This window comes from Hippocampus zosterae, chromosome 2 (genome assembly GCF_025434085.1).
Source record: "Hippocampus zosterae strain Florida chromosome 2, ASM2543408v3, whole genome shotgun sequence".
NCBI classification, from domain to species: domain Eukaryota; kingdom Metazoa; phylum Chordata; class Actinopteri; order Syngnathiformes; family Syngnathidae; genus Hippocampus; species Hippocampus zosterae.
Window position 1 is genome coordinate 4,187,630 of NC_067452.1, and position 25,739 is coordinate 4,213,368.

The 25,739-nt window shown below is 42.8% G+C and overlaps 1 protein-coding gene across 2 annotated transcripts in view; it reads right to left on the bottom strand.

The window, feature by feature from the left end:
• dip2ba (disco-interacting protein 2 homolog Ba) overlaps positions 1–25,739 on the bottom strand; it is an 84,378-nt gene that overhangs the window by 41,833 nt on the left and 16,806 nt on the right. For both annotated transcript variants that reach the window (XM_052058676.1, XM_052058677.1), the window contains 7 exons: positions 9,478–9,540; positions 7,628–7,783; positions 7,416–7,541; positions 3,148–3,384; positions 2,921–3,052; positions 1,914–2,033; positions 1,639–1,836 (listed from right to left, as the gene is read on the bottom strand). In XM_052058676.1, the coding sequence (XP_051914636.1) occupies positions 1,639–1,836; positions 1,914–2,033; positions 2,921–3,052; positions 3,148–3,384; positions 7,416–7,541; positions 7,628–7,783; positions 9,478–9,540 (1,032 nt within the window). The remainder of the gene's footprint in view (positions 1–1,638; positions 1,837–1,913; positions 2,034–2,920; positions 3,053–3,147; positions 3,385–7,415; positions 7,542–7,627; positions 7,784–9,477; positions 9,541–25,739) is intronic.

The window sequence follows — 25,739 nt, forward strand, 5'->3', positions numbered from 1 at the left end:
AAAAATATTTTGTCACACAACAGCTGCTTTAACAGCTTTTTAATGAAATCAAAACAGAGCAATATAACATTATAAAGTGCACATCTAAGGTAAACGAGTACTCAGCCTATAGTGGATTTAAACCATGGTTGCATACTTCGTTTTTCACAAGTTTGCTTTGAACACAGCAGTCTGTTTCTGTATGTTTGTTGGAGAATAACGAGACCCCGGACACCAGTGTTCGTTATGTGCCGCTGTATTCAAAACTGCCGGCCGTACAAACAAGCGCAAGCACTTCCCCCGTGCTGCTGGGGCAAACCATTCTGAAAGAGGGGGGTTTCACTCCCCCTAACACAGTCAGACCAACACAGTTGATTGTGTTGGTCCTTCTTGCGCCGAAGTCTCTCTACGGTTTTGTGTAGACCTCATTTCGAATGACTACACTTGGTTTGATGACAACACTGGAGACGTTTTACTTTCGCTATGTCGCTACCAGTGTAGCGCACTGTCACTGTCAGACGAACACAGAGAAGCTCCACCCGCTCTATTTATATAGACACAGAACACTGTAACCTTCCACACAAAATTGTTCCAAACAAGTAACAATCGTGTCAGTGGCATACATCGTATACCTGTATGATACACAGAGAGATGAACAGGTAACTTTGGTCTTGTCAGTGGAGCAATCTGGGAACTTTTTAAAAGTAAACTTTCCATTCATAAACTCTTTAAGTATCCGTTTTTGGTGTCTCGCGCTGCCATGGCTGGCAATACAGACATGGGCGTGGACTTCTGCAGCGCGCTTGTTGTTTTGTTTCTGGTGTATTTATAGAGCACCGTAACATCCGCTTGTGACGTGTGCCGCATTAATCTCGTGAGAAAAAATTTAATCCCGTTAAAATTCTTTTAAATTAATGCCAATAAAAATGTGCTAAAATGTGCCGCATTAATCTCGTGAGAAAAAATTTAATCCCGTTAAAATTCTTTTAAATTAATGCCAATAAAAATGTGCTAAAATGACAGCTCTAATATATATACATAATAAATGTTTTTGTGTTAATGTACGCTGCACCCTAATCATCCTATCAGTCTCATTTTCACACCTCCCCCAAAAAAGCAGGTAAATCTTGAATTTACGGTGGCGCGTGATTACATCACCAGAAGTTGTTAGCACTCGGCAGTCTGCAATTGCAGCTTGTGATCAGAGTTGTTGCACTATCTTTTATCGTGATTATTCTCATTCAGAGTTTGCTTCGTGTACAATTCACCGAGAGCAAAGGGCTAAGAATAGGAATCTAGGAGGGTCCAGGGAAGCACTTTAAAACGGTTCGTGTGAGTTACGATAATTAACAGGCTGCAAAAGTGCAGTGTGTGTGGGGGGGTAAGGCTAGACCCCGGGAGGTTAGTTGATCGAAAAATAGATCTTCGGTCCAAAAAGTTTGGGCACCCCTGTTTTAAAGGCTGTGATGTAATATGCAAAAGGTGAATAGTAGAGTACAATATATTCTTGTGGGTATGCCGATTAAAATGGAAAATCAAATCATTGCCTGTATCAAAGGGTTTCTCACAATTTGAATTCTGACCCAGCATCGCAGAACAGATAGTGATCTAACTAGGAGCTACCGCAGTATTTACAACTTGCAACGAATTGGTGCTCACCGTATGTGAGAGTGTAGAGGGGCTTTCCTGTGATGTCCAGCGCCGTGAGGGCGGGGCTCTTGGCCTGGGTGGCCCCCCAGCGAGCTAGGGCTGCTTGCAGGGCAGGGGGCCAGTTACTAACAACACCAAGGGGCTCCCCCTTCACTGGGATGATTTGACGGCCTTCCGGCTTTGGGGTGTTGGGGTCTGGCTGGGGAACTGGATGAAACAGATTCATGACAAAGGGTACAGGCGTCATTTTTTTGTAATGAATGTAATGAATGCATCCTTCTCACCTTCAACTATTTCCTCTGAGTCGTCGAGGAAGAATTCACTGAGTGGTGGTCTTTTAGGGCGCTTGAGCGTGTTTAGTAACTGTTGAATCTTAGTGGACACTCTGCTGTTGACTGGCACACCTGCATAAACAACCACCACAGTCAACAAACAAACAATTAAACAAACCAATGAAGCAAAACATTATACACACGTGCAACTCTAAAAAACATTACTATAGTAGTACACACTCACACAGTCGGGGTAAAAATCAGCAACAGGAAAGATTTGAATACTAGTTGGACAGACACAGGTCGGACGATTCAGGGGGGAGGAGGGGGGTAAAAAAGAGCGTAGGAGTTTGCCTAAATCTAAGCCGAAAAATCACAAGACAAACATGGAGAGAGACAGGCTGTAAAGCAAGCTGACAAGGGCGTCTTCAGCATCCCTTCCATTCCCACTTGATTACCTTTTCGCTTTCCTTTTTAAATGAAAGTCAAGATGGAATAATGGACCCAAAAGAAAGAAGACAAAATGTGTGATTAGCACCATATTCCTTGACTTAAATGAACACACTCAAATGAGTGTCATCATCACAGATGCCTATCAATAAAAATCAGAGGGGAAAAAACATTTATTTGAATACCTCAATTAAAAAGTGAAACTCACTTTTGATTCTCTCTCCACGGTGTGAAGTAGTTCATGACTTTATTTTTGACAGTTTTGATGAAAATAGCTCACACAGCCAAAATTTGCTCTCTCAAGAAATTGGTTCCATAAGAAACCATCAAAACCATCAAAAACACTTACAATAAGGTCGGAAATGTGTTTTAATCAATCCGCACAATACACAATTTGAATTGAACTACTGAATCCATGTTTCTTTGATATTAGAACTTATTGAGAAGCACCTGTATGACTGGATTGATTCAGAGGCGATGGCTGGGTTTTATTTCCCACACGGTAAAAATGTACTCAGGTGACCCATCTGTTATCACCACCACTTTTGTGTGATTGAATGTCCATCTACCATCAGCAGTATCCAGCATACTAGAACGGCTCTGGCCACGGCTCATGCCCCTGACGGCAGGCGGCAGGTCCATCCTCGAGCCTCTGTCCTGGGCAGTGGAGGATGATGTCACATCTGGAGGAACACTGTTCTCTAATGGAGAACCACAAAGCGAGTCATGCTAAGGTGGATGTCGACATAGCAAAACAAACACATCCGTCTGTGTTGTTGATGAAGGGACTTTTTACCGATGCGCGCATGGGCTAGTACATCAGCCAGCAGAGAAGCAGCAGGCTGAGGCTGGGGCTGGGACTGGCTTTTTGGCTCTCCGTGGGAGAGGGTGGAGGACGCCGATGAGGAAGTGGAGGAGCTTTGAACAGAACGGTTGATCCAGTAATCAGGACTTTGCAGCCCGTGCGCCAGCACCGCGCTGAGGGCGGCCTTCCTTCGCAGTGAGCCCTCATCCTCTGATGCAGAAGATGTATCTGGTAGAAAGAAAAAAAATCATTTGAAATCTGTCACCTTGATCAATACTCATACGCAGGTCTACCATGAACATCCAATGCTCCAAAATTCTTACAATTTGCAGTTCCACCAAAAAACAGGTGAACACTATGGCCCCAATGTCAAACAATTTCTGGAGTATGTACCGTCAACATATTACATTTACTAGAACTCATTTGAGCCAGCATCAAAGGACACTGTTCTTGTTCGATTGCTTTGGGCTTGACAAGACTATCAGCATAGAGCAGCATTTTGTAAACAGTATAAAGTTAATTTGGGTCTTTTGTGACTGGGCATTTGAGTGTTTGTGACGTTTGACCAGATGGAAGCACCAAGATGAAATTTCATTTTTTTCCATTGGTTTCTAGTCGTTGAAGCCAGTTGGTTAGTGTCAACACTAACGGTGGCCCGAGAGCCCAGGGCCACCACATGACTGTATCCATCTGAAGTTCATCCACCACTAGTTCACTGATGCTGGCCCGTACAGGCCACCCCACCAGTGCAAATTTCATAAATGCATGTCATGAATTCAACACATTCTGGCTTTTTAATATTCATGTACTGTATTTTCCGCACTAAAATGTGCACTGGATTATGTGGCGCACCTTCAATTAATGGCCTATATTTAAATTTTTTTATATATTGCTTGAACTGAACTATAGGGTGCAATTTACAAAACATCCACTAGATAGAGCTAGAGGTACGTCTTTGACCGTCTCCGTGCATTCGCTTCTTCTGTTCGACTCGAGACGCGTTCATGACCGCCCCCCAAAAATGTAAATTAACGATTACTTCAATGAAACTACAAAAATTTAAAATACAGTAATGCATCAGAACAGAAAATCACAAAATAAATTCTATAGCACCATAGCTGCCACAGAACGATCAGATGTCAGCAAATTTGATCTTAGTTTTACCGTTTGGTGCCTACTACCATCTTTGTTACTGATTATTGCTTTATTGTTGTATATATGTTAGGGATGTGAATCTCAGCACTGAGGACGATTCGATACACATCTCGATCCACTGCCAGCGATGCGATACTTAAACGATACATGGAATTTTCTGGCGATACGATGCGATACGTTTCACCGTCGTCACGATGTGATACGATTTGATACACATTAAGTTCAAATCAATGCGATCCGATACGATACAATGCAATTTGTTGCGATATTGTGCAATTAAGCATGATGCAAATAAGCAAAAAAAAAAAGCTTTTAAAAAGATGGAATTCAGTATGGTATTACAAAAAGGATACCACTTTATTCCTTATAAACAGTAGGACTTGTAAAACAACTTATTTAAGCCCTTTCACAATTGGGTTTTGTGCAAAGAAAATGTAAACAATTTGGCACCTGAGACTCACAGCTGTTGCTATAGTGTAAACACAAACGGACTATTCTCACTGAGTGTCTTATATGAAATAAAAAAAATATATATATATATATGAATCTATAGCGCAAGATGTCCACCCATCCACTGTAAGTGCAACTCTTTGCGCACTGTTCAGCGACACAGTAATCTCACTTCTCACTTTGTTGTACACATCGGGAATATGTTTGTAAGTGAACACAGACCTGTCTGGTATTTTATACCTGGGTTCCAAAACGTGCACGAGCTGTCTGAAACCCTCGTTGTCCACCACGCTAAGGCTGGAGGTCTTTGCATATGAAATAAGCAGTGGCCTTAGTTATAGCCATTCCGCAGTCACAGTGAGTTGCAAGGGGACTCCCAAAATAAGAGGCAATTTTTTTCTGATCCTGACCTGGTTTACCAAGAGTTTCTCCGGTGTCCGACGAGGAACTGGGCGGGGAAGCGGGGAAGCGGGAGGGAAACTTGTTGGTGATCTGGTGCCATCGTTTTAAGTGGGTTTGCATATTTGTGGTGCTGCCGTTGTATGGCTTTTTAGTGCGACATTCCTTGCAAATTACGGAGATTTTATCAAGCTTTCCGTCTTTCTTTTCGAAGCCGTAGTATTTCCAAACATAAGATTTGAATGTTGCGGCTGCATTAAATATAGTAGTTTCCTTGCTGCTGCTTGCGCTAACTTCCATAATGTTTCGCTAGTTGTGTACTGGACTGTATGTGACGCACGGCTACCGTCCGTATTCAACACAAAACGCAAAGCAATGATGGTGCATTCATTGCGCCTAGGAAAGGGCAGATATGTGACGTTTAACATGAATAAAACGGCGCTTAAATCGGATTTTACCGATACACATCAATGCATCGTGATGAATCGCGATTTCACCCGTCAATCGCGTCGTACCCAGTGAATGAGCCGATGCACTCGGATCGCGCACGTGCGCATCGATGTATCGATTAATATCGATTATTTTCCACACCCTTAATATATGTTCGTTGCGCCGTGTGCAGCACTTTGTCTGCAGCAATGGCTGTTTGAAAGTGCTCTACAAATACAGTTGAGTTGAGTTAAATTGGAGAAGACTGGACTGTCTCAGAAGTGTTTGTTATTTATTTCTTTGTTGTGTACAGTATTCACAAACGAGGAAATCCATCCATCCATCCATGTTCCGAACCGCTTCATCCTCACTAGGGTCGCGGGGGGTGCTGGAGCCTATCCCAGCAGTCTTCGGGCAGTAGGCGGGGGACACCCTGAATCAGTTGCAAGCCAATCGCAGGGCACACAGAGACGAACAACCATCCACGCCCACACTCACACCTAGGGACAATTTAAAGCGCCCAATCAGCCTGCCATGCATGTTTTTGGAATGTGGGAGGAAACCGGAGCACCCGGAGAAAACCCACGCAGGCCCGGAGAGAACATGCAAACTCCACACAGGGAGGCCGGAGCTGGAATCGAACCCGGTACCTCTGCACTGTGAAGCCGACGTGCTAACCACTGGACTACCGGGCCGCCCTACAAACGAGGAAATCACAAAATAAATTCTGTAGTGGGGCTAGATAATTTATTTTGTGATTTCCTCGTTTGATATTCAGTTTTGATGCATTACTTTCAATTTTCGTAGTTTAAATGAAGGAATAGTTAATTTACGTTTTTCCGAGGCGGTTATGAACGCCTCTCGAGTCGAACGGAAGAAGTCAAGTCAGCAGTATTTATAGAGCACTTTCAAACAGCCATCGCTGCATACAAAGTGCTGTACATGGAGCGATTTAACATACACAATAAACAGTAAGACGAATCGGTAATAAAGGCGGTAGAAAGCACCAAGCAGTAAAATCAAGAACAAATCTAAGTCATGCTGAGTCGAACGCCAAAGAATACAAGTGAGTTTTGAGGAGGGCTTTAAAGATGGGCAGCGAGGAGGCTTGCCGAATGTTCAGGTCATTCCAGAGAGAGGGACCAGCAACAGAAAAGGCTTGATCCCCTCTTTTTGAAAGTAAACTTTCCATTCATAAACTCTTTAAGTAGCCGTTTTCGGTGTCTTGCGCTGCCGTGGCTGGCAAAACAGCCATGGGCGTGGACCTTTGCAGCGCGCCTGTTTTGTTTCTGGGTTATTTATAGAACAATGTAACATCCGCTGTGACGTGTGCCGCGTTAATCTAGCTAGAAAAAATTTAATCCCGTTAAAATTAGTTTAAATTAATGCCAATAAAAACGCGCTAAACTGACAGCACTAATATTTACATCTATATTTTGGGTTTTATCCAGTTAAATTAATCAGTCAGGTGTGCTCTTTTTACCCCTGCTGTGCACATTCGATTTCTCCCAATCACAGACACATTGTGCAGTGTTACAGGCAGGCCAATTTATATAATTATTAATTTTGCACATGCACCTAAAATCTTGGAGGAACATTGGGGTGGGCTATTTATCGCATTACTTTTAGGGCTGGTTAATCCCTGCTTATTCTTGTGACGAGTAACAGTGCTAAAATGTCACTTTAACATTACTTGTGTGGTTAATACAGGTTTTATAGAGGTGGCAAGTCAAAGATGGGAGAGTGTCATAAAACAAAATGTTGGCCGACTTGAAACCATTGCTGAAGCACGCCAAAGTGAAAAGGTCATGAGCCATTATTTGTACCTGGGGGTGTGCAAGCATCTCCAGGAGATTGGACAAAAGCTGAGCGTCGCTTGGTGGGCATGGGAAGGGCCATCTTCTCCTCTTTGTGTTTGGCTAGCGCTGCCTGCACAGCTTCTGTGTGAATATCTAAACAAATGAATGTAAAGAATGAGAAAAGTAGTCTTTAGAATATAATAAATGGTAGATCTCATAAGAGTTTGGTTGGTTTGTACCTGATCTGTAGCGCTCATCTCTGGCCCCTCCACTCCGATGTCCACGATGATGTCTGGAGGCTGAAGATGTGGTGGGGCACGGGGCCTCAGGGCTCAGCGTAGGCTCACCGCTGTGGCCCCCAGAAAGCTGCACATCTGGCAGGGTCACATCCGCATCTGGAGTGAAGTTAATACAGTTTACAAAAATTTACGTAATAAATACATTTACAACTGGAAAAAAAGAAAAAAAATCTTCATGACATCTTAAAAAAAGATTTAGAAAAGAATAAAGCACTTCATAAAAAAACTAACGATATCCTCAAGTTTATAAAGTAAACTAAAAAGCAACCAAACTTAAATGACGCATTAAAAAAAAACCCTGCTGGAGAAACAAAATTGTACTCAATAACAATTTTTTAAAAAGTCACTACAAAATAAAAACTAGCGATAATGAGCAATCCAAAATTATGATAATGTTGATCTGGAGAAATAGCACATGGTGGCTAAATAGATAAATATAACAAATAACAGCTGCACGATATACCAAGAGCACCTCTAAATTCACCTGAGCAATAAAACCTCGAAACATAACATCCTGTGTGAGTAGATAGAGAACATGACACGAGGGTTATTCTATAGGGCAGGCATGTCCAAAGTCCGGCCCGGGGGCCAAATCCGGCCCGCGGTCGAATTTCATCCGGCCCTCGGCCCCTGTCATAAAATCAGTGCCGTCTGGCCCGCAGGTTGGGCGCAATGGAACACGTGTTGCATTTACTGAGGTCTCGTAGACTGGTGAGTGATGTTTTATAGAGTACTGCTTCCCTCTAGTGGCTAAATGAGTTATAGCATTCACTAAATGAGTAATAGCATTTAGACACTAGAGGGCAGTAGCACTCTACGAGACATCACTCACGAGTTAACAAGACATCACTCCGTATTTATATTGACTGATATGTCATATTTCAAATGATGCTTGCAGTTGTGGATATGTGTATTGCTTGTTCATTTCCCTGTTGTTCGAGTCAAAGGTTTTGTGACTATTGAAAAGTCATGGTGATACATTTTATGTTTCAAATCAATCAATTTGCACTCAGGAGACTTCTGTTTAAAAAAAAGTCAAGTGAATAAGCAGTTGCATGTGATATACCTGTTTCAAATGAACCAAAAGAAATTCTTAAGATTGTTGAAATTAAAATAAAAATGGAAATGTGAAACAGACTGGCTTATTAAAATTTGTTGAACAATATTGTTGTTCAATGTAAAGAATGTCAGCCAAGGTCGGCCCCCCGACATTTTACCACATAAAATCTGGCCCCCTTGGCAAAAAGTTTGGACACCCCTGCTCTAGGGAATCCAAGACCTTTGGAATATGCCACCTGAGATGGCTAAAGAGATACAGGGGGTGGGTGGAGGGTGGGGGGTGTTGCTGAGAAATGGAGGACGTTTACTGGGGAAGTGGGAACTATTCAGCATCCTCTTGCTGAATAGTTCCCAGAATGTCCCCCTTTAAGTTTGTATGGTGAAGTTACTCATTTGAGACTGTCACAATTTTTCTGGTCAAGCCCAGTTGAGATCAAATTAGGGTGACTGTGGCCCCTGAACTTATCGCAGATAACAGTGTATTGCTGTTTCTCGTGTGCAGATCTACGAATGACCACTAGATTGTGACAAAGCATCATAGATGACGGTGGCAAAAAATTGGTCAAAAGTCACAATGTACATTGACCTTACTGCTTTTTACAGAGCAGAGCAAGATAAAGACACAGTGAGTGTGTACGTCTAAGTATACATTTATATACTTGCTGTATTCATGAATGAACGAGTGTCACAAAGAACATGAAGCTAACGTAGGATTCAGTGGGTCGTCTTACTGGTCAAACAGGAGGCCAGCAGCTTGGCTCTCTTCTTCTCAAAGCCTTTCTGTGTAATGTCACCTAGGAAAGAGGACAGTGATGCCAAACTGTTATATTTGTATATTTAGTGCTTCACAACATTCAGTGTTGAGGCACAGGTACACTCATTGACTCATGCATGCACACCCATACCCATCAGGCACCGCTCTGATCTGAACACACTCCTGGAGTTCTGAAGTTTGCCTGAATGGAGGCTAGTGCTTGGTAATAAGGACAACATTCCAGACTGTGTCTCGAAATTCATGCCAGATACCTTGATAACAATACTTCAACAACAATAATGGGAAAACACTTTTTTTTAGAGCGAAGAAGCGGACATATAAATCTAAAAGAATCTGGAAAGTGCATTTTCTAACAAGACCTTGTTGACAGTCATCAACATTAAAGTCAATAATGAATTCAATAAAAAAGAACTAGAATTCACAGTGCACTGTCACCAATTAATTATTTTGCTACAACAGAAGTACTTGTTTGCAAACATACGCATGTGTTAACTTCATCAATGTGTGTTTTTTCGTACAAATGCGCTTATTGATTGACATATTACGTATCTTCAGTTCTAAGGACCAACGCACAGAGCACGATACTTCTGAACACGACTTGTCAAATGGGTTTTGGTGGATCCCGTTTTTTTTTTTTCTGTATGAAAAGGTTTAAAACAGCTCTGAGCTGCCAACCCTTGCCAATACCAAATCCAATGGTTGACATTATAATACGTCCCTCTTCACTTGTTGTACTGTTAGTGAGACAGCGTCCTTGATAGGCTCTCGTTATTTCCAAATAGACATATTTTACAGAATTGTCACACCGTTGCCACACCAAAAAACTGGAAAATGGGAGGAACATTTGCACACTAACATTGACATGTTCATCATCGTCACGTAAACCTGCAGTGACGTGCACCATGGAGTGCGCTTTCTGTTCACCAATGACGATGGCTCCTTTATATTTTTCTTGTCTCAGTAAGAGCATTTCTTAACATAAAAATAATAATATATTTTGCTTGTTTTGGGTTCCATGCCTCAAGTGGGTGGTGAAGGGGTTAGGGTTAGGTGAGTGGTGGTGAGTAGGAACGGCCCTCTATGGCCCGCCCACTGAGGCGTGTGTATTTGAGCCATGTAATTGTAGCAGTTTATTCCATTTACTTGACTGCACTGCTTACAGTTCGTTCGTTCAGGTTTCAGCTTCTATGAGCTGCCATATCTGATCTGTCCAGGCCTTCAAAATCAGTTGTGCTGGCTGCTGTAAACTAAATTTTACACTGGTGCCTTGAGATAGGAGTGACCCAACTTAGGAGTTTTTATTTTTTTAGATATGAGCAGTCTTTTGGCCTAATAAAAAATGCTTTGATTTCTCAGCACAGACATAATACACAAGTTATGTATTATAGTGGCAGTCAACTCAATTAAATATCAGTTTGGCAAATATTAAAGGATTCATGGAATAAAGAAAAGAGACTTCGGGCTGCTTAATACCACTACCAGGTGAAATGTATTGTCAAACTAAACACAAAATAAAGACCATTACAATTTGGTATTTAAAATAGCAAAACAAAACTAAAGCAGGGGTGCCCAAACTTTTTCCTGTGAGGGCCACATAACTTTCCCCTTCTCTGATGGGGGGCCGGTGTCAGTTTGTAACATCAACGATGGTAGGGGAGATTAAAAAATGTATTGTTTCCCAGAAAGCCACACATAACCAAATAACCCTTTCAGGTTCTTTACAGAAAAAAAGTCAGGAAACAAACAATAACACTATTAATGAAATAAATAATAACTAAATAACCCTCTCCGAGTTCTTCACAGAAAAAAACAGGAAATAAATAATAACTAAACAACTTTCTCTCTTTATAGCCCCTTGAAATCCACAAAAAAAGAGTTCTGCCATCTACGAGAACGCCACCTATCTTGTCTTGTTTATGTCTGCTACCGTCTTGTTCACGTGTTCTACTAATTGATCTGAGACACAACTAAAACACTGAAACATTCTATGGTGTGTAAATAACTTTGTGACCTTGATTTCAACCCTATTTGCATCATGGGTCATTTTGCCCCGAAGACCACCTTTGTACTTTTTTCTTACAGCTTCCATGGAAATGTGAATAAAAACAACATTTCAATTTTTCGGCAGTTGGGGACAATCTAGGAAAAGTCATAAAATTTCAAGTTAAAAAAATTATCATTTAGAGGGGTTTTGGGGCATTTTTAACACAGTGACGGATCATTTTGACCCGAGGACAACAGTAGGGGTAGAGGCCCGTGTCAAATGTGCCCGCGGGCCGTATTCGGCCCGCTGGCCGTAGTTTGGGGTCCCCTGGTCTAAAGAAATGCATTGCTAGTTGAAGTAATGCTCATGAGCATCAACATTATGTTGCCGTGCTTCAACCTTTTGCGCAACAGACTGAACATATGTTTTTGGATGGCATTACCGGTTTCACTACTCGCGAAGAGATAGTGGTGGTATAATGAAGTGGAATAAATCGAAATCAGTGGTTTTTTAACCTCGTTAGAGGTATCGAACCCAACCAGTTCATATGCACGTTCACCGAACCCTTCATTATGAAAAAATAAAAGTGCAGATTTTCTTTTACAAATTCACAACATTACAAAAACACATTTATTAAAAACAAATACAAGTAAATGAAATTGCACGGCCTAAGTATGGGTTTTTTATTTAATTGTATGACATACTATCAGACCATCACACGGTGACTACTGAGTGAACTAAATTTTCCGCAGCACTGATTGGACAAGCAATGTTGTGTGATCATCTGCAGCCAGTGATGGCCATGCTGGTGTTTCATAACTCATTGACATCTTGAGATCAGGTGTGTCTTAACCTCCATGGCAGAGGCTCCGTCGAACCCCTGAGACCGATTCAACGAACCCCTGGGGTTTGATCAAAACCGGGATAAGAACCACTGGTCTAAATGCTAACATATGGCCCAGGTACCAAATGCACCTCCGGTCATCTGAATAATAATAATCCTCCTTACACTAAATCTACTGAACAAACATGCCGAGAGGTAGGAATACCCACTGCTTAGCAGGGGAGAGAACATCCTTTTGTGGCTTATATGAGTGGTGGGTGAATAAACATGTTGAGAAAAAAAGAGCTCTTCTGGTCGTCAACTCCACTGTTGTGATAGTTAGCCAGTTTGGTGTGTTAAGTCTCAGGCAAAAGAGCCCATGATGACCTAGATTCCATCTACTGTGAGGTGTGCCAAAACTAGTATGATGAGTTTGCATTGTCAAGACGACGACCACACTGGAATCCCGAGAGAAAGAGCAGCACACAATGATATGAAGAGGGGGTCAAGTCCAGTGCAAGAGGAGATTCCAGTACAAACGGAAGTGCCACAGAAACAGCAGGATGTCACTGAAGGCTTATTTATCAACTTTGTGTCAGTTAGCACTTCCTCTCATAGATAAAGTTAATAGGAGTTATTCTAACTGAGGTGGCTATGCTTGTGACTAGAGGTGTCACAATTATTTAATTTGCGACGAACCAGTAACCGAATCATAATCACTTAATGGAAAACGGAATATTTGGTTTAATCCATTGTGTGAATCATGCTTGTTTTCAGCCAGAGTACAAATAACCTCTGTAAACATGTGACATAGGGATGTGAATCTCAGCACTGCAGACGATTCGATACACATCTCGATTCACTACCAGCGATGCGATACTTAAACGATACATGGAATTTTCTGGCGACACGATACCACGAGCGATACGTTTCACCGTCTTCACGATGTGATACGACGCGATACACATTTAGTTCAAATCAATGCGATCCGATACGATACAGTGCAATTTGTAGTGATATTGTGTGTGCAATTAAACATGATGCAAATACGCAAAGAAAAAAAGTTAAAAAAAAGATGGAATTCAGTATGGTATTGCAAAAAGTAGACCACTTTATTCCTTATAAACAGTAGAACGTGTAAAACAACTTATTTAAGCCCTTTCACAATTGGGTTTTGTGCAAAGAAAGCTGTTCCTGTAGTGTAAACACAAACAGACTACTCACTGAGTGTCTTATATGAAACTAGCTGGTTTGCCGCCCTCCGGGCAGCTCATCAGCTAGTTACTGCGGAAGGCTGGTAAGGTGGGCCTTCGGCCCACAAAAGTGTTGTTGCTAAGATGCCCGCGCGATCGTAGTGAGCCACTGCCTGAGCGGCGCAGTGGCGGCGCGCAGCGGCGCGGTGAAGTAGGTACGTTTTGAAAAGGGACAGACGGAAGGACAGACTGCGTGCGGGACGACGCGCAATATATATATAGATATCCATCTCCATAGGACAGGAAAAAAAATAATTGAAACAATGTGGCAGTCACAGCCTCAAAGCTGCTGTGTGTATTGTAGCGTACACAGACCACTCTCACCGAGTGTCAAAATGAAATGTCCAAAAGAGTCATCCATATATAGTTTTTCCTTGCGCGGTCACAGTGACCTGCAAGGGAGCCCTAAAATAAGAGGCAATTTTTTTCTGATCCTGACCTGGTTTGCCAAGAGTTTCTCCGGTGTCCAACGAGGAACTGGACGGGGAGGCGGGGGAGAGAGCGGGAAACTTGTCGGTGATCTGGTGCCATCGTTTTAAGTGGTCTGCATATTTGTGGTGCTGCCGTTGTATGGCTTCATAGTGCGACTTTCTTTGCAAATTACGGAGCTTTGATCAATCTTTCGGTCTTTCTTTTCGAAGCCGAAGTATTTCCAAACATAAGATCTGAATGTTGCGGAAGCATTAAATACAGTAGTTTCCTCGCTGCTGCTTGCGCAAACTTCCATAGTGTTTCGCTAGTTGTGTACTGGACTGTATGTGACGCACGGCTACCGTCCGTATTAAACACAAAACGCAAAACAATGATGGTGCATTCATTGCGCCTAGGAAAGGGCAGATAGGTGACGTTCAACATGAATAAAACGGCGCTTGAATCGGATTTTACCGATACCCACCAATGCATCGTGATGAATCTCGATTTCACCTGTCAATCGCGTTGTACCCAGTGAATGAGCCGATGCACTCGCATCGCGCACGTGCGCATCGATGTATCGATTAATATCGATTATTTTCCACACCCTTAATGTGACACTGCTAAGTCATGAGTGGGGAAATGTATACACACATGCATACACCAATGGGGACGGAGTGAACTCTTTTCTTAAGTTATAACAAACATGGGTCAGGTGGAAAGGTTTGAAAAAAAAATGAAGCTAGCAGTAAATCTACTTTCCCATATGAGATTAAGCCGACCTCCCTCCCTCCTTTCCTCCGTCACAGTTCTAGTGCATTGGATTGGAATTGTGGGTGCTCGGGCTCTCTCCACCATTCCGAAACCATGCATGTTAGACACCAGACAGAATAGACCATCCAAATATTTAAAGAAATATATCATATTGATTTGTGTTTGTTTTCAATATATTCCAGTTACATTAATATTATACTTGGATTCCGTAAAAAGAAAATTCTAACAGGTAACTAATAACTGTATTATATAAGAAGATATGAGCAAGGCACTCATCTAAAAAGAAAATAACACTTGTAGACATGACAATGGAATGGAAAGGAAATAAAAAGGTGGGTGCCGTTTTTTTCTCTATCTTTCATTTGACATGCCAAACTCATAGAATATTCGACATAGGAAGTTGACTTTTTAATTCCTCGTATACAGATAGTTGTGCATCTAGAGTACCTAGACACCCATCAGGTGTGAAACTAAAAAGCAAAGTAAGTATTTTGTTCATTGCAAATTTCTTAAAATGTGTGACATTTCAGTGCGGCCGCTTAATACCTCCCAACATCAGATTTTCTCATTAGAAAAATTTGGGTGGCCAAAAATAGGTTGTCGCCTTACCTAGGCGACATTGAATCCGCTCAATGAGCTCAATCTGTCGCTTGAGGGAAAAATGACCACAGTGCTCAAGTTGGCAGATAAAGTTGCGCAATTCAAAGTCAAACTGGAGAGGTGGGGGCGGCGTGTGCATCGAAGGATATTTGACATGCTTTAAACATGTGGGCCAGGATTCTCCCTGCTTGTGCACAAATACCTGTCTTTGATTTTACAAGATGTGGAGAGCTAATGTCCATCTCCAAAGTGCAAAAAACGGAATCCACTCCCTGTTTGTGAACAAAACAAGTGAATCAGCTGTTGGAGATCACAAATACCAATGATCTTAAACGCCACGCACGAGTGACATAGTTGACACAACAGACCCTGGTCAGTCAGGAGCAGTACAAAAAAGAATTCAGCTTAGGCAATCGCAATTTCAATCAGAAAATAATAAATGCCTGTGCTCATATAGCAAATTTCTACTCAGAAGCCCTTCGCTTCAGGTGAATGATGGTTCCTCTCGAATAATCCATAATTTGGGACATTTGTATCTCCAGGCACAACTTTAGTTCATAATTTGCTTTGAAATAAGATAAGATATCCTTTATTTGTCCCACACTGGGGAAATTTACAGCCTCCAGCAGCAAGAATGTGGGTAGAAAGAAGAAAAAACAAACACCGTTCAATTAAGTGCAATATAAATACAAAATGGATAAATCGCAGTGCTATTTACAAATTTTTTTCACATAGTTTAATTATTATTATTATTATTGTTATTTTTATTCAGCAGCCTGACACCAGTCGGTAGGAACGAGCGTCGGTATCTCTCCTTCTAGCAGCGCGGGTGTAACAGTCTCTGGCTGAAGGAGCTACCTAGTGCTGTCAGGGCGGGCTGGAGAGGGTGGGAGGGACTGTCCATCATAGCTTTTAGCTTAGTTAGCATCCTTCTGTTGCCCACCTCCTCCAGAGTGTCAAGGGAGCAGCCCAGGACAGAACTGGCCTTCCTGACCAGTCGCTTCAGTCTCTTTCTGTCCCGGGCTGAGATGCTGCCTGACTACCAGACAATGCCATAATGGATGGGCGAGGCCTCCAGAGTTATAGAAAGTCTTAAGGAGCGACCCCTGAACCCCAAAAGACCTCGGTTTCCTGAGTAGGAAGAGTCGGCTCTGTCCTTTCCTAATCAGGGTGTCCGTGTTTGTAGACCAGTCCAGTTTGTTGTTCAGAAGAACACCTAGATACTTGTAGGAGGTCACCCTCTCTATGCCCATACTCTGGATGTTCATCGGTGCTGGTGAGGACTGTTTCCTGCAGAAATCCACAACCAACTCCTTAGTTTTCCTTGGGTTGATCTGGAGGAGATTCTGTTGGCACCAGTCCACAAAGTCCTTCGTCAGTCCCCTGTACTCCCGATCGTCCCCCTCTGTAATGAGGCCAACAATCGCAGAGTCATCGGAGAACTTCTGAAGGTGGCAGTTTGGAGTGGCGTGTCTGAATCTCGCGCCACCTTACCTCTCTGAGCTCATCCGCCCCTACACACCTGCCCGGCGCCTCAGGTCTGTGGATCAGACTTTGTTAGAAGTACCAAGAACTAAACTGAGGCTCAGAGGGGATCGAGCCTTTTCTGTTGCTGGTCCCTCTCTCTGGAATTACCTCCCACTGAACATTCGGCAAGCCGCCTCGCTGCCCATCTTCAAAGCCCTCCTCAAAACTCACTTGTATTCTTTGGCATTCGACTCAGCATGACTTAGATTTGTTCTTGATTTTACTGTTTGGTGCTTTTTACCGCCTTTATTACCGATTTGTTTTACTATTTATTGTGCATGTTAAATTGCTCCATGTACAGCACTTTGTATGCAGCGATGGCTGTTTGAAAGTGCTCTATAAATACTGTTGACTTGACTTGACTTGAAGTCCGAGGTGTAGAGGATGAACAGGAATGGAGCCAGAACAGTCCCCTGCGGCGCTCCAGCGCTGCAGAGAAGCCTGTCCGACTCACAGCTCTGCAACCTCACGTACTGCGGCCGATTTGTGAGGTAGTCAATGATCCATGCTGTGAGATGGTGGTCCACTCCGGCGTTCTGCAGTTTGCCTCCCAGTAAGTTGGGCTGGATGGTGTTGAAGGCACTGGAGAAATCAAAGAACATGATTCTCACATTGCTCCCAGCCTTGTCCAAGTGTGACAGCACTGAGTGGAGGAGGTAGATAATGGCGTCTTCCACGCCGATGGCAGGCTGATAGGCAAACTGCAGCGGGTCCAGTGCCGGGCTCACCAGCGGTCGAAGGTGGCCGAGGACGAGTCTCTCCAGAGTCTTCATCAGGTGAGACGTCAGCGCCACCGGTCTGTAGCTGTTCAGCTCCTTAGGGTGGGGGGGGGGCGGGGGGGGGGGTCTTGGCACCAGGCACGAAGATTTCCACAGCTGTGGAGCTCTGCCCAGCTTCAGGCTCCGGTTGAACATGTGCTGGACAATGTCACACAGCTGGACAGAGCAGGTCCTGAGGAGCTGGGAACTAATCTTGTCTGGACCTGCTGCCTTCCTCACATTCATCTTCCTCAGTTGGTTCCTCAACTGCTCTGTTGTGACGGACAGGCAGGAACCAGGTGACAGACTGGGTTGATGAGAGCTGGTCGAAAGAGGAGGCGGAGGAGAAGAAGTCCTCAGTGAGAGTGGTTGCAGTTGGTGGTTGGGGGAGGGACAGACGACTGGTCGAAACGGTTGAAAAAACGGTTCAGTCCATCTGCCTAGTGCTTGTCCTTCTCAGTCAATGTCTTTGGGCTGTCATTGCCTGAGATGGTTTTCAGGCCCCTCCAGACACCAGTGACATTTCTGGCCTGAAACTGCTCCTCCAATTTCATCCTGTACATCTTCTTCCCCTCCTCCCTGATCTTTCTTCTCAGCCGAATCTGCACGGCCTTCAGCTCCTCTCCGTTTCTCGACATAAAAGCTCTCTTCTTCTCCTTCAGGAGGGCCTTTATGTCGGGATTAATCCATGGTTTGTTGTTGGAAAAACACCGCACAGTTCTGGTGGGTATGGTGTTCTCCTCACAGATGTTTATGTAGTCTGTGATGGCGTCAGTGAGTGCATCAATGTCCTCCCCATGAACCTCGCTGAAGAGTTCCCACCTGGTTGTCTCGAAGCAGTCCCGCAGAGCATCCTCAGCTTCCGATGACCATTTCTTGACCATTCTGATCACAGTTGGCTGCCTGTGCACCAGGGGTTTGTACACAGGCTCGAGAAAGTTGTGGTATTTCTTGAGCCTGTGTACAAACACAGTCTAAATACAGTCTTTATTAACACCAGTACTGGAAAAATACTCCCACAATTCGTCTGTGCATGTTGGACATATTTGCATGCTAGTAGTTTCAGTTTGTTTGGCCTTGTAGGTGTGCCACATTTATGCGAAAGGGTATACGGAGGCAGAAACACCCATACAAGCACAGCGATGTACACATGGATTGTAACGGACTGGGGCATCATTGTCCCGTCACGCCCACTCCTGATACTCACTTTGTACCAGGAGAAGGGAGGGTGGTCGATCATTAGCAAACAGAGGAGGGCTTGTCGTGGATGTGGGGCAAAACAACAGCGCTCGACTGGCATGACCACACCGACTCTGTGATGGTGCAGCGGCTGCCAAATGAGAGGGAAAGCTGCACGTTTAGAGTACAAGAATGTGGCGCCAGCAACAACAGCACTGAGATTGTGTGTGTGCGTGTAATCTGAAGTTAGTGGACAGGATATGAGTGTTACTCCACCCTGTGTGTGCGCACGCAATCAAAGCTGTCTCGGCAAAGGAGGAATGTGCTGATTGAATAATACCATTCAAAACGAAAGAAAGCAACAACTTGCCGAGTATGTCCGTATACACAGGTGGTACAGGTTAAGGGGTGTTAATAAATGCAAGCTAACAAATGCTTACAGAGGGCTTCATGGTCAGATCTGTGAATATCTGCAACGACGTACTCATGATATTTACATCAGTAAATTAAAAAAAAATCCTTCGTCACACATTGAACGCAGGCAGTATTTACGATGAAAGAAAAACTTTATTAGTCGCGCAATGGAGAAAGTACACCACTCTCAATATTTAAGCATTACTATGTGTTCCACAAAAAGATGACACAAATAAATTGTTTTTCATCAGAAATATGATCGGTCATCTGTGTATGTTCTATGTGTACCTCTCATGCAACTATAACTTTAAGCGCATTTTATCAGCGTGCATACTGACTTTTGTTTCTCTCAACTTTTATGAATGGATAACATTTTATCAAAAAATATGGTCTTCATTTAATGCATGGAATACAGCAGAATTCATCGTTTCATGCCGAATTTACTCTCCCAGTTTTGATTCGGTAGCTTCAGCGCTCTTCATGTACAGCGAGATGACAAGAGACAGTTTTCAACCCTGAAGATCAAGTACATCGATGATAGATAGCCTTCATTAAGTGAGGGCTTAATTCATCGATCGCAATATTCAGGATTCTAAACAACGGGAGCATGCAGCACGGTGGACTGATAAAGCCAACAGGGTTCTATTGGAGTAACTTCAAGAACTAAAATAAAAAACTGGAATTTGGAATTGCAGCTCCCCAAACCTTAAAGGGACACTTGAAAAAAAAACAGTTTGAATTGGTAAATGGGCTGTCACTTATACAGCGCTTTTTTACCTCAGGTAGTCAAAGTGCTTTACACGGTTTCCTCATTTACCGACTGGTGATGCAGCATCAGGAGCAACCGAGTTTTTGCTTTAGGACACTTTGGAAAAGTCGCAATGGCTGGGAATTGAACCCCAACCTATGGGTTGGGAGATGACCACTCGACCCTGCCGCCGTGCCATGGACGTTAAAAACAAACACCAAATGAATATTTCCAGATTCAAGTAACATCATGAGCACACACACACACCCATGCATCTCACTTCTGTATGTGACGTATGAATGTGGTAGATGCACATGCGCTGTGTTTGCGTTGTGTTAACATTTGTGTGTGGATGGATATAAATGCAATCAAGCATTAAATTCACTTTTTAAGCAGCCAATGAAGCCCAGCTCGACAGTTTATCAACACCTTTGTTTTCGTTACTTCATTGCTTGCCCCACACCATCACAGTGGTAGACGAAGGAAGTTTGGCCTCTTGCATCCCAGAGGGAATACTAAAGTACACTGGTTAGCTTCACACTAACGAGCAGCTTGTATGACAAGCAGATGAACTTAAAATGAGTCCTAAAGGGAGATGAGCTCCAGAAAATGGATGGATGGCTGGTTGGAAGAAAACCCTGAGTTCTGCTGTTCGCCGTCCCATCAGCACTGCGAAAAGTCCGTCAAATGTTGTATTCACCAAGTTTCTCGAAACTGATTCAGTTACTGGTTCTGTCATTGTTTTCTAAAGTAAAAGCAGATGTTCGCAAATGCTTTCACGAATCACTGGTGAGAGGGTGAAGTCAGAGGACTTGGACAACTTTAAATTAAAACGTGGCTCAAAACGTTTACTAAAAATAGTTTCTTGATTTGACCAATTAAGCAAAAAGTTTTGCTTCACTGGTATGTATAATTTAACAGTATTAAATTAATCAAGCGGCCCGGTAGTCCAGTGGTTAGCACGTCGGCTTCACAGTGCAGAGGTACCGGGTTCGATTCCAGCTCCGGCCTCCCTGTGTGGAGTTTGCATGTTCTCCCCGGGCCTGCGTGGGTTTTCTCCGGGTGTTCCGGTTTCCTCCCACATTCCAAAAACATGCATGGCACGCTGATTGGACACTCTAAATTGTCCCTAGGTGTGAGTGTGGGCGTGGATGGTTGTTCGTCTCTGTGTGCCCTGCGATTGGCTGGCAACTGATTCAGGGTATCCCCCGCCGACTGCCCGAAGACGGCTGGGATAGGCTCCAGCACCCCCCGCGAGCCTAGTGAGGATCAAGCGGTTCGGAAAATGGATAGATGGATAAATTAATCAACAAAATAAAAATGAGATATGCATGAACAAATGAAAAAACAAAAGATTATGAGGAATATATTTTTGAGCATTGTAACAAAATGTTTCATGTGTGTTTCATTATTGTGCATTGCCATTAACTGGTTGTGGCAAACAAGTCAAGTTGTTACTTTGAGTGCATCTTATCCTGAAAGACAGAGAGCTAGAGAGACGGAGATATGTGTGCTGTTCGTTTTTCGGAGTCACTTATGGCCATACGGTGGGTGTGTTCTTGTTGTGAATGAAGAGTTCACTGCCTCATGTCTCCATAATTCATCATAGACGCTAGAGAGTTGAGCATCTATCACAACACTTGAAATGTGTCGACCATTATTTGACAACTGCAGCAAAGTGCTTCGTTTAAGATGGTCAGAAAATCCAAATTCGATGTACAAATGGTTTCAGTGCAAAATCTCAGGTCACACAGCTGCCACCAAGATGAGGAAGTGACTCATATATAGTCATTTTACGTTCCCGACCTGTGGTGAGCAATTACATTCAGACTCAATGAAAATGAATAAATAAGGTGGGTGGATTCAAATAATGAATACTACCACTTTGGGAAAGACTAAACTAACAATGACAAACCCGTAATTATGAATAACAATTAAACAAAAAAAGGCCCTCAAGGCATGCTTAGTACACCTTTCAAAACATACAAGCAAAGCAGTTTGCATTTTGAGCCTCAGCAAAAAATAACAAAACTGAGAATCACAGACTTCAAAGTTTTCACTTTAATTCAATGGCAGTGATCGTCCCAGGTAATTATGCCACGTGCAGCCCAGTAATTGGCATCTTGAGGCGAGACGATGCAGCAACGAGCTAGCGATAACAAGCCAAGCACCAAGCTTCCTGCCTCCAAAACACGTCAGTTTCGCTCCTCTGCAATCACAGCCTCCATCATCTCCCTTCCATGACCGTGAATAAACAAAGCTTCTTACAAGTCCTCACGATGGGATTACGATGTGTAATTACCAGAAGGAAGGATGGAGAAGCTATGCTATTTTCTAAAGTATCATAATACTATCGATTGTGCTTAGGTGATGGAGTACACTTCACAAAGATCTCGCTGGAACCGCACTAAACGCGAGATAGCAAGCAATTCACTAGGTGTCTAGTGAGAACATTAATACAAAATAATGTAACAATCACATCTAAACACAAAGTGATTGTTAAGGCATCCCATACGTCACTGTGAGGAATGGCCTAGAACAGGGGTAGGGAACTCAGGTTCATCGAGAGCCAGTGTTTGCCTGTTTTCGATTTCTCTCGACTGCAACACACCTTTATGAAGCCTCTTACTTTGATGTGTATATTTGTGTAAAAATACATGGGCTACTGTGCTTCTGCTTACAATTGATGATTTTATACAGCAGCAGTAGAACTAGTGGATGCATTTCTCATTTGACACAGGTCTGTTTGTCACTTTTTTGTCAGATACAACTGTCTCAATATCACAAATTGAATCTGGCATCAGCCACGGCATACTTTCCTCTTCTTTCACTGCCATTCTGTTATGAAAGGCAGGCTTGCATTGCACTTTTTTGGTTAAATGCGCCCAAACTTTCAGATTCTACTGCCAGCACCAGGTAGCCACAATACTGGCCCAGTGCTTCTTTTTACATTACATATGACCCATATTACCACTATGTGCGCGTCAATGTGGGCAGACGGGCGGCATGAGCAGTGGAACATTTTGAGAGGGAAAAATAAAAGTGCAAAAATAATAATGACATTGACTATCAAATTAGACATTGAATAATCTTGACAGCCATACTGATAACACTCACTCCAAACCTACTAACCCTAATCCAGAAACCCACTCACCCGAACTCATAGCCCTAACTCCTCATCTCAAACCCTGCCGAAGCAGTTCCCCGTCAATCTAAGGAGAACCCAACAAACAACGAGGCACTCTCCCTTCCAGGTTGGTGGTGTGCAAACGACAGCGAGCACGTCTTCAGTGAAAGACGTACAGAAGCGCACGGGCTGAATGGGTTTTGAAAGAAAAACACCCCCGATAGCATAGGACAGTATTTATCAAGACTTAAGAGCAGAAAGGTAAAAACAATGGGCAGACTGTACTGGCAACCTGGCTAAACTGTACTTGGCAGGAAATTCTCATTAATGAGAGCCATTCCCCGCCACCTATGTCAGTTCAAGCCGATTAGACTGGAGAAGCTTGGTGGTGTATTTCACAATGGAAACTTTTTTTTTTTAAACTGTTTTCACATTCCAGCATGTCTCATTATTTATTCATCCATCCGTTTTCTATAGTGCTTGTCCTCATTAGCGTCACGGGTGAGCAACCCGCGTCGACCACAGCTGATTTTGGGCATGAGGTGGGGGTATATTGGTGGCCAGGTGATTGCAAGATACGTACAGACAAACAACCATTAATGCTGATATTCGCACTAAAAATTTAGAGCAGGGCTGTCAAACTCACTTTTGTCGCGGGCCACACTGGGAACACCATTTCCCTCGGAGGGCCATTATGACTGTCAAATCGTATGAAGTCTAGAACAGTGGTTCTTAACCTTGTTTTGGTACCGAAACCAACCAGTTCAGATGCACATTCACCGAACTCTTCATGAGTGAAAAATAAAAATGTGATTTTTTTTTCCTTTACAAATTCAAGACATACAAAAACTGAAAAAAGTCAACACAATTAGTATAAGTAGAAAGTACAGCATGTGTTTTTTTTAATTGTGCACAAAATGAACCAGCCAGTAATGGCCAAGCGGGCGTGTCATAACTAATTGACATGTTGAGTCGGGTGTGTCTTAACCTCCATGGCAGAGGCTTCGTCGAACCCCTGAAACTCATTCACCGAACCCATAGGTTAAGAGCCACTGGTCTAGAATAATGGTCTTTTAAATGATCGTTGAAGTGACTGTGATGATCACAAGTAAATTTAGAATATGTTATTTATTACATATGTAAATTTGAAATTTTGCAAGATTCAGCAAGCTTCAATTGTGGAAGTTGATGTTTGATGTGCTTTCACCACAATGATGTGGTGGGCCTGATCTGGCCCCTGGGCCTTCAGTTTGACACCCGTGATTTAGAGTGATCAATCAACTAGAGCTGCAAAAAACAATTGATCAAAAACCAAAGAATGAATTATTAAAATTACTTGACAACTATAAACTATTAGTAATAATAATAATAATACATTTTACTACTATTCATCATTTAGAACCTTGGTTAATTTCAAATTGTTCATAATTGTTCCTTAGAATCTCAGTCTCCAATAACTATTCTGAGATTTCTATGTGCACACGAGTCTCGCTGTGGACAATGTTGACAGGCTTGCATGCAGTCGCCATACATTTAGCTCTGGCTTCAGCAAATTTGTTCTTCGTCGTGTTATCCATTTTCTTCACTATGAAATGATCCATAGCTGTCTGTCTTAGACGAGGGGGCGGAGTACTCACATCAACTGTGCTTGGCCATTAAGTGGTATTTCAGACTCGACGTGCATTGATGATAGCTCAGTTTATGACTGCAAAACATCAAGGTAACTTTGGTCTTGTTAGTGGAACCATCTGGCAACTTTTAAAAAGTAAACTTTCCATTCATAAACTCTTTAAGTATCCATTTTCGGTGTCTCGCGCTCCCATGGCTGGCAAATCAGACACGGGCATGCACTTCTGCAGCGCACTTGTTGTTTTGTTTCCGGTATATTTATAGAGCAAAGTAAAATCCGCTGTGACATGTGCCTCATTAATCTCGCGAGAAAAAAAATTATCACGTTAAAATTCATTTAAATGAATGCTGATAATAACGTGCTCAACTGACAGCTCTAATATACACACACACACACACAAGAGAGAAAGAGAGAAAGAGAGAGAGAGAGAGAGAGAGAGAGAGAGAGAGAGAGAGAGAGAGAGAGAGATAAGTATATCAAACCGAACCGAGTCTTTCCATTTGAAAATATATTGAGATATGTCTCGAATCATCTTTTACAGGAGAGATACACCTTTTAAATTCCTTCATATTGTAAAACGACAATAACAAACTCATTGTATCACAGATTGATTTTGACTCAGAAGTTAACTTGTCCTAGCTTGGGGCAAACTCAAACTAGAGCACAACAGTGTTTTTCACTCCTGAAGTAGGAGGTTCACATTTCCTCTGAGAGCCTGCAAGTCCTTGTGGGAGTTTAGAGGCAAACGAGGCGGATGAAGCCGATCCCTGAGGAACCTGATAGGCCAACTGAGAGTGGTTGCTGTTCCACACCATCATCTTTCATTCCCAACAGAAACTGCACTTAACTGTTTACTGGCAAAGTATTTGAGGTTTATGATGATTTTTGTCTTTTGTGGACTCTACATTCAGCCGTCTCTTCGAGACATTTTTTCCCCCATTTACACCATGCAAACTTGTTCTGAGCAGCAATTTTTTTTTTTAAGAATTG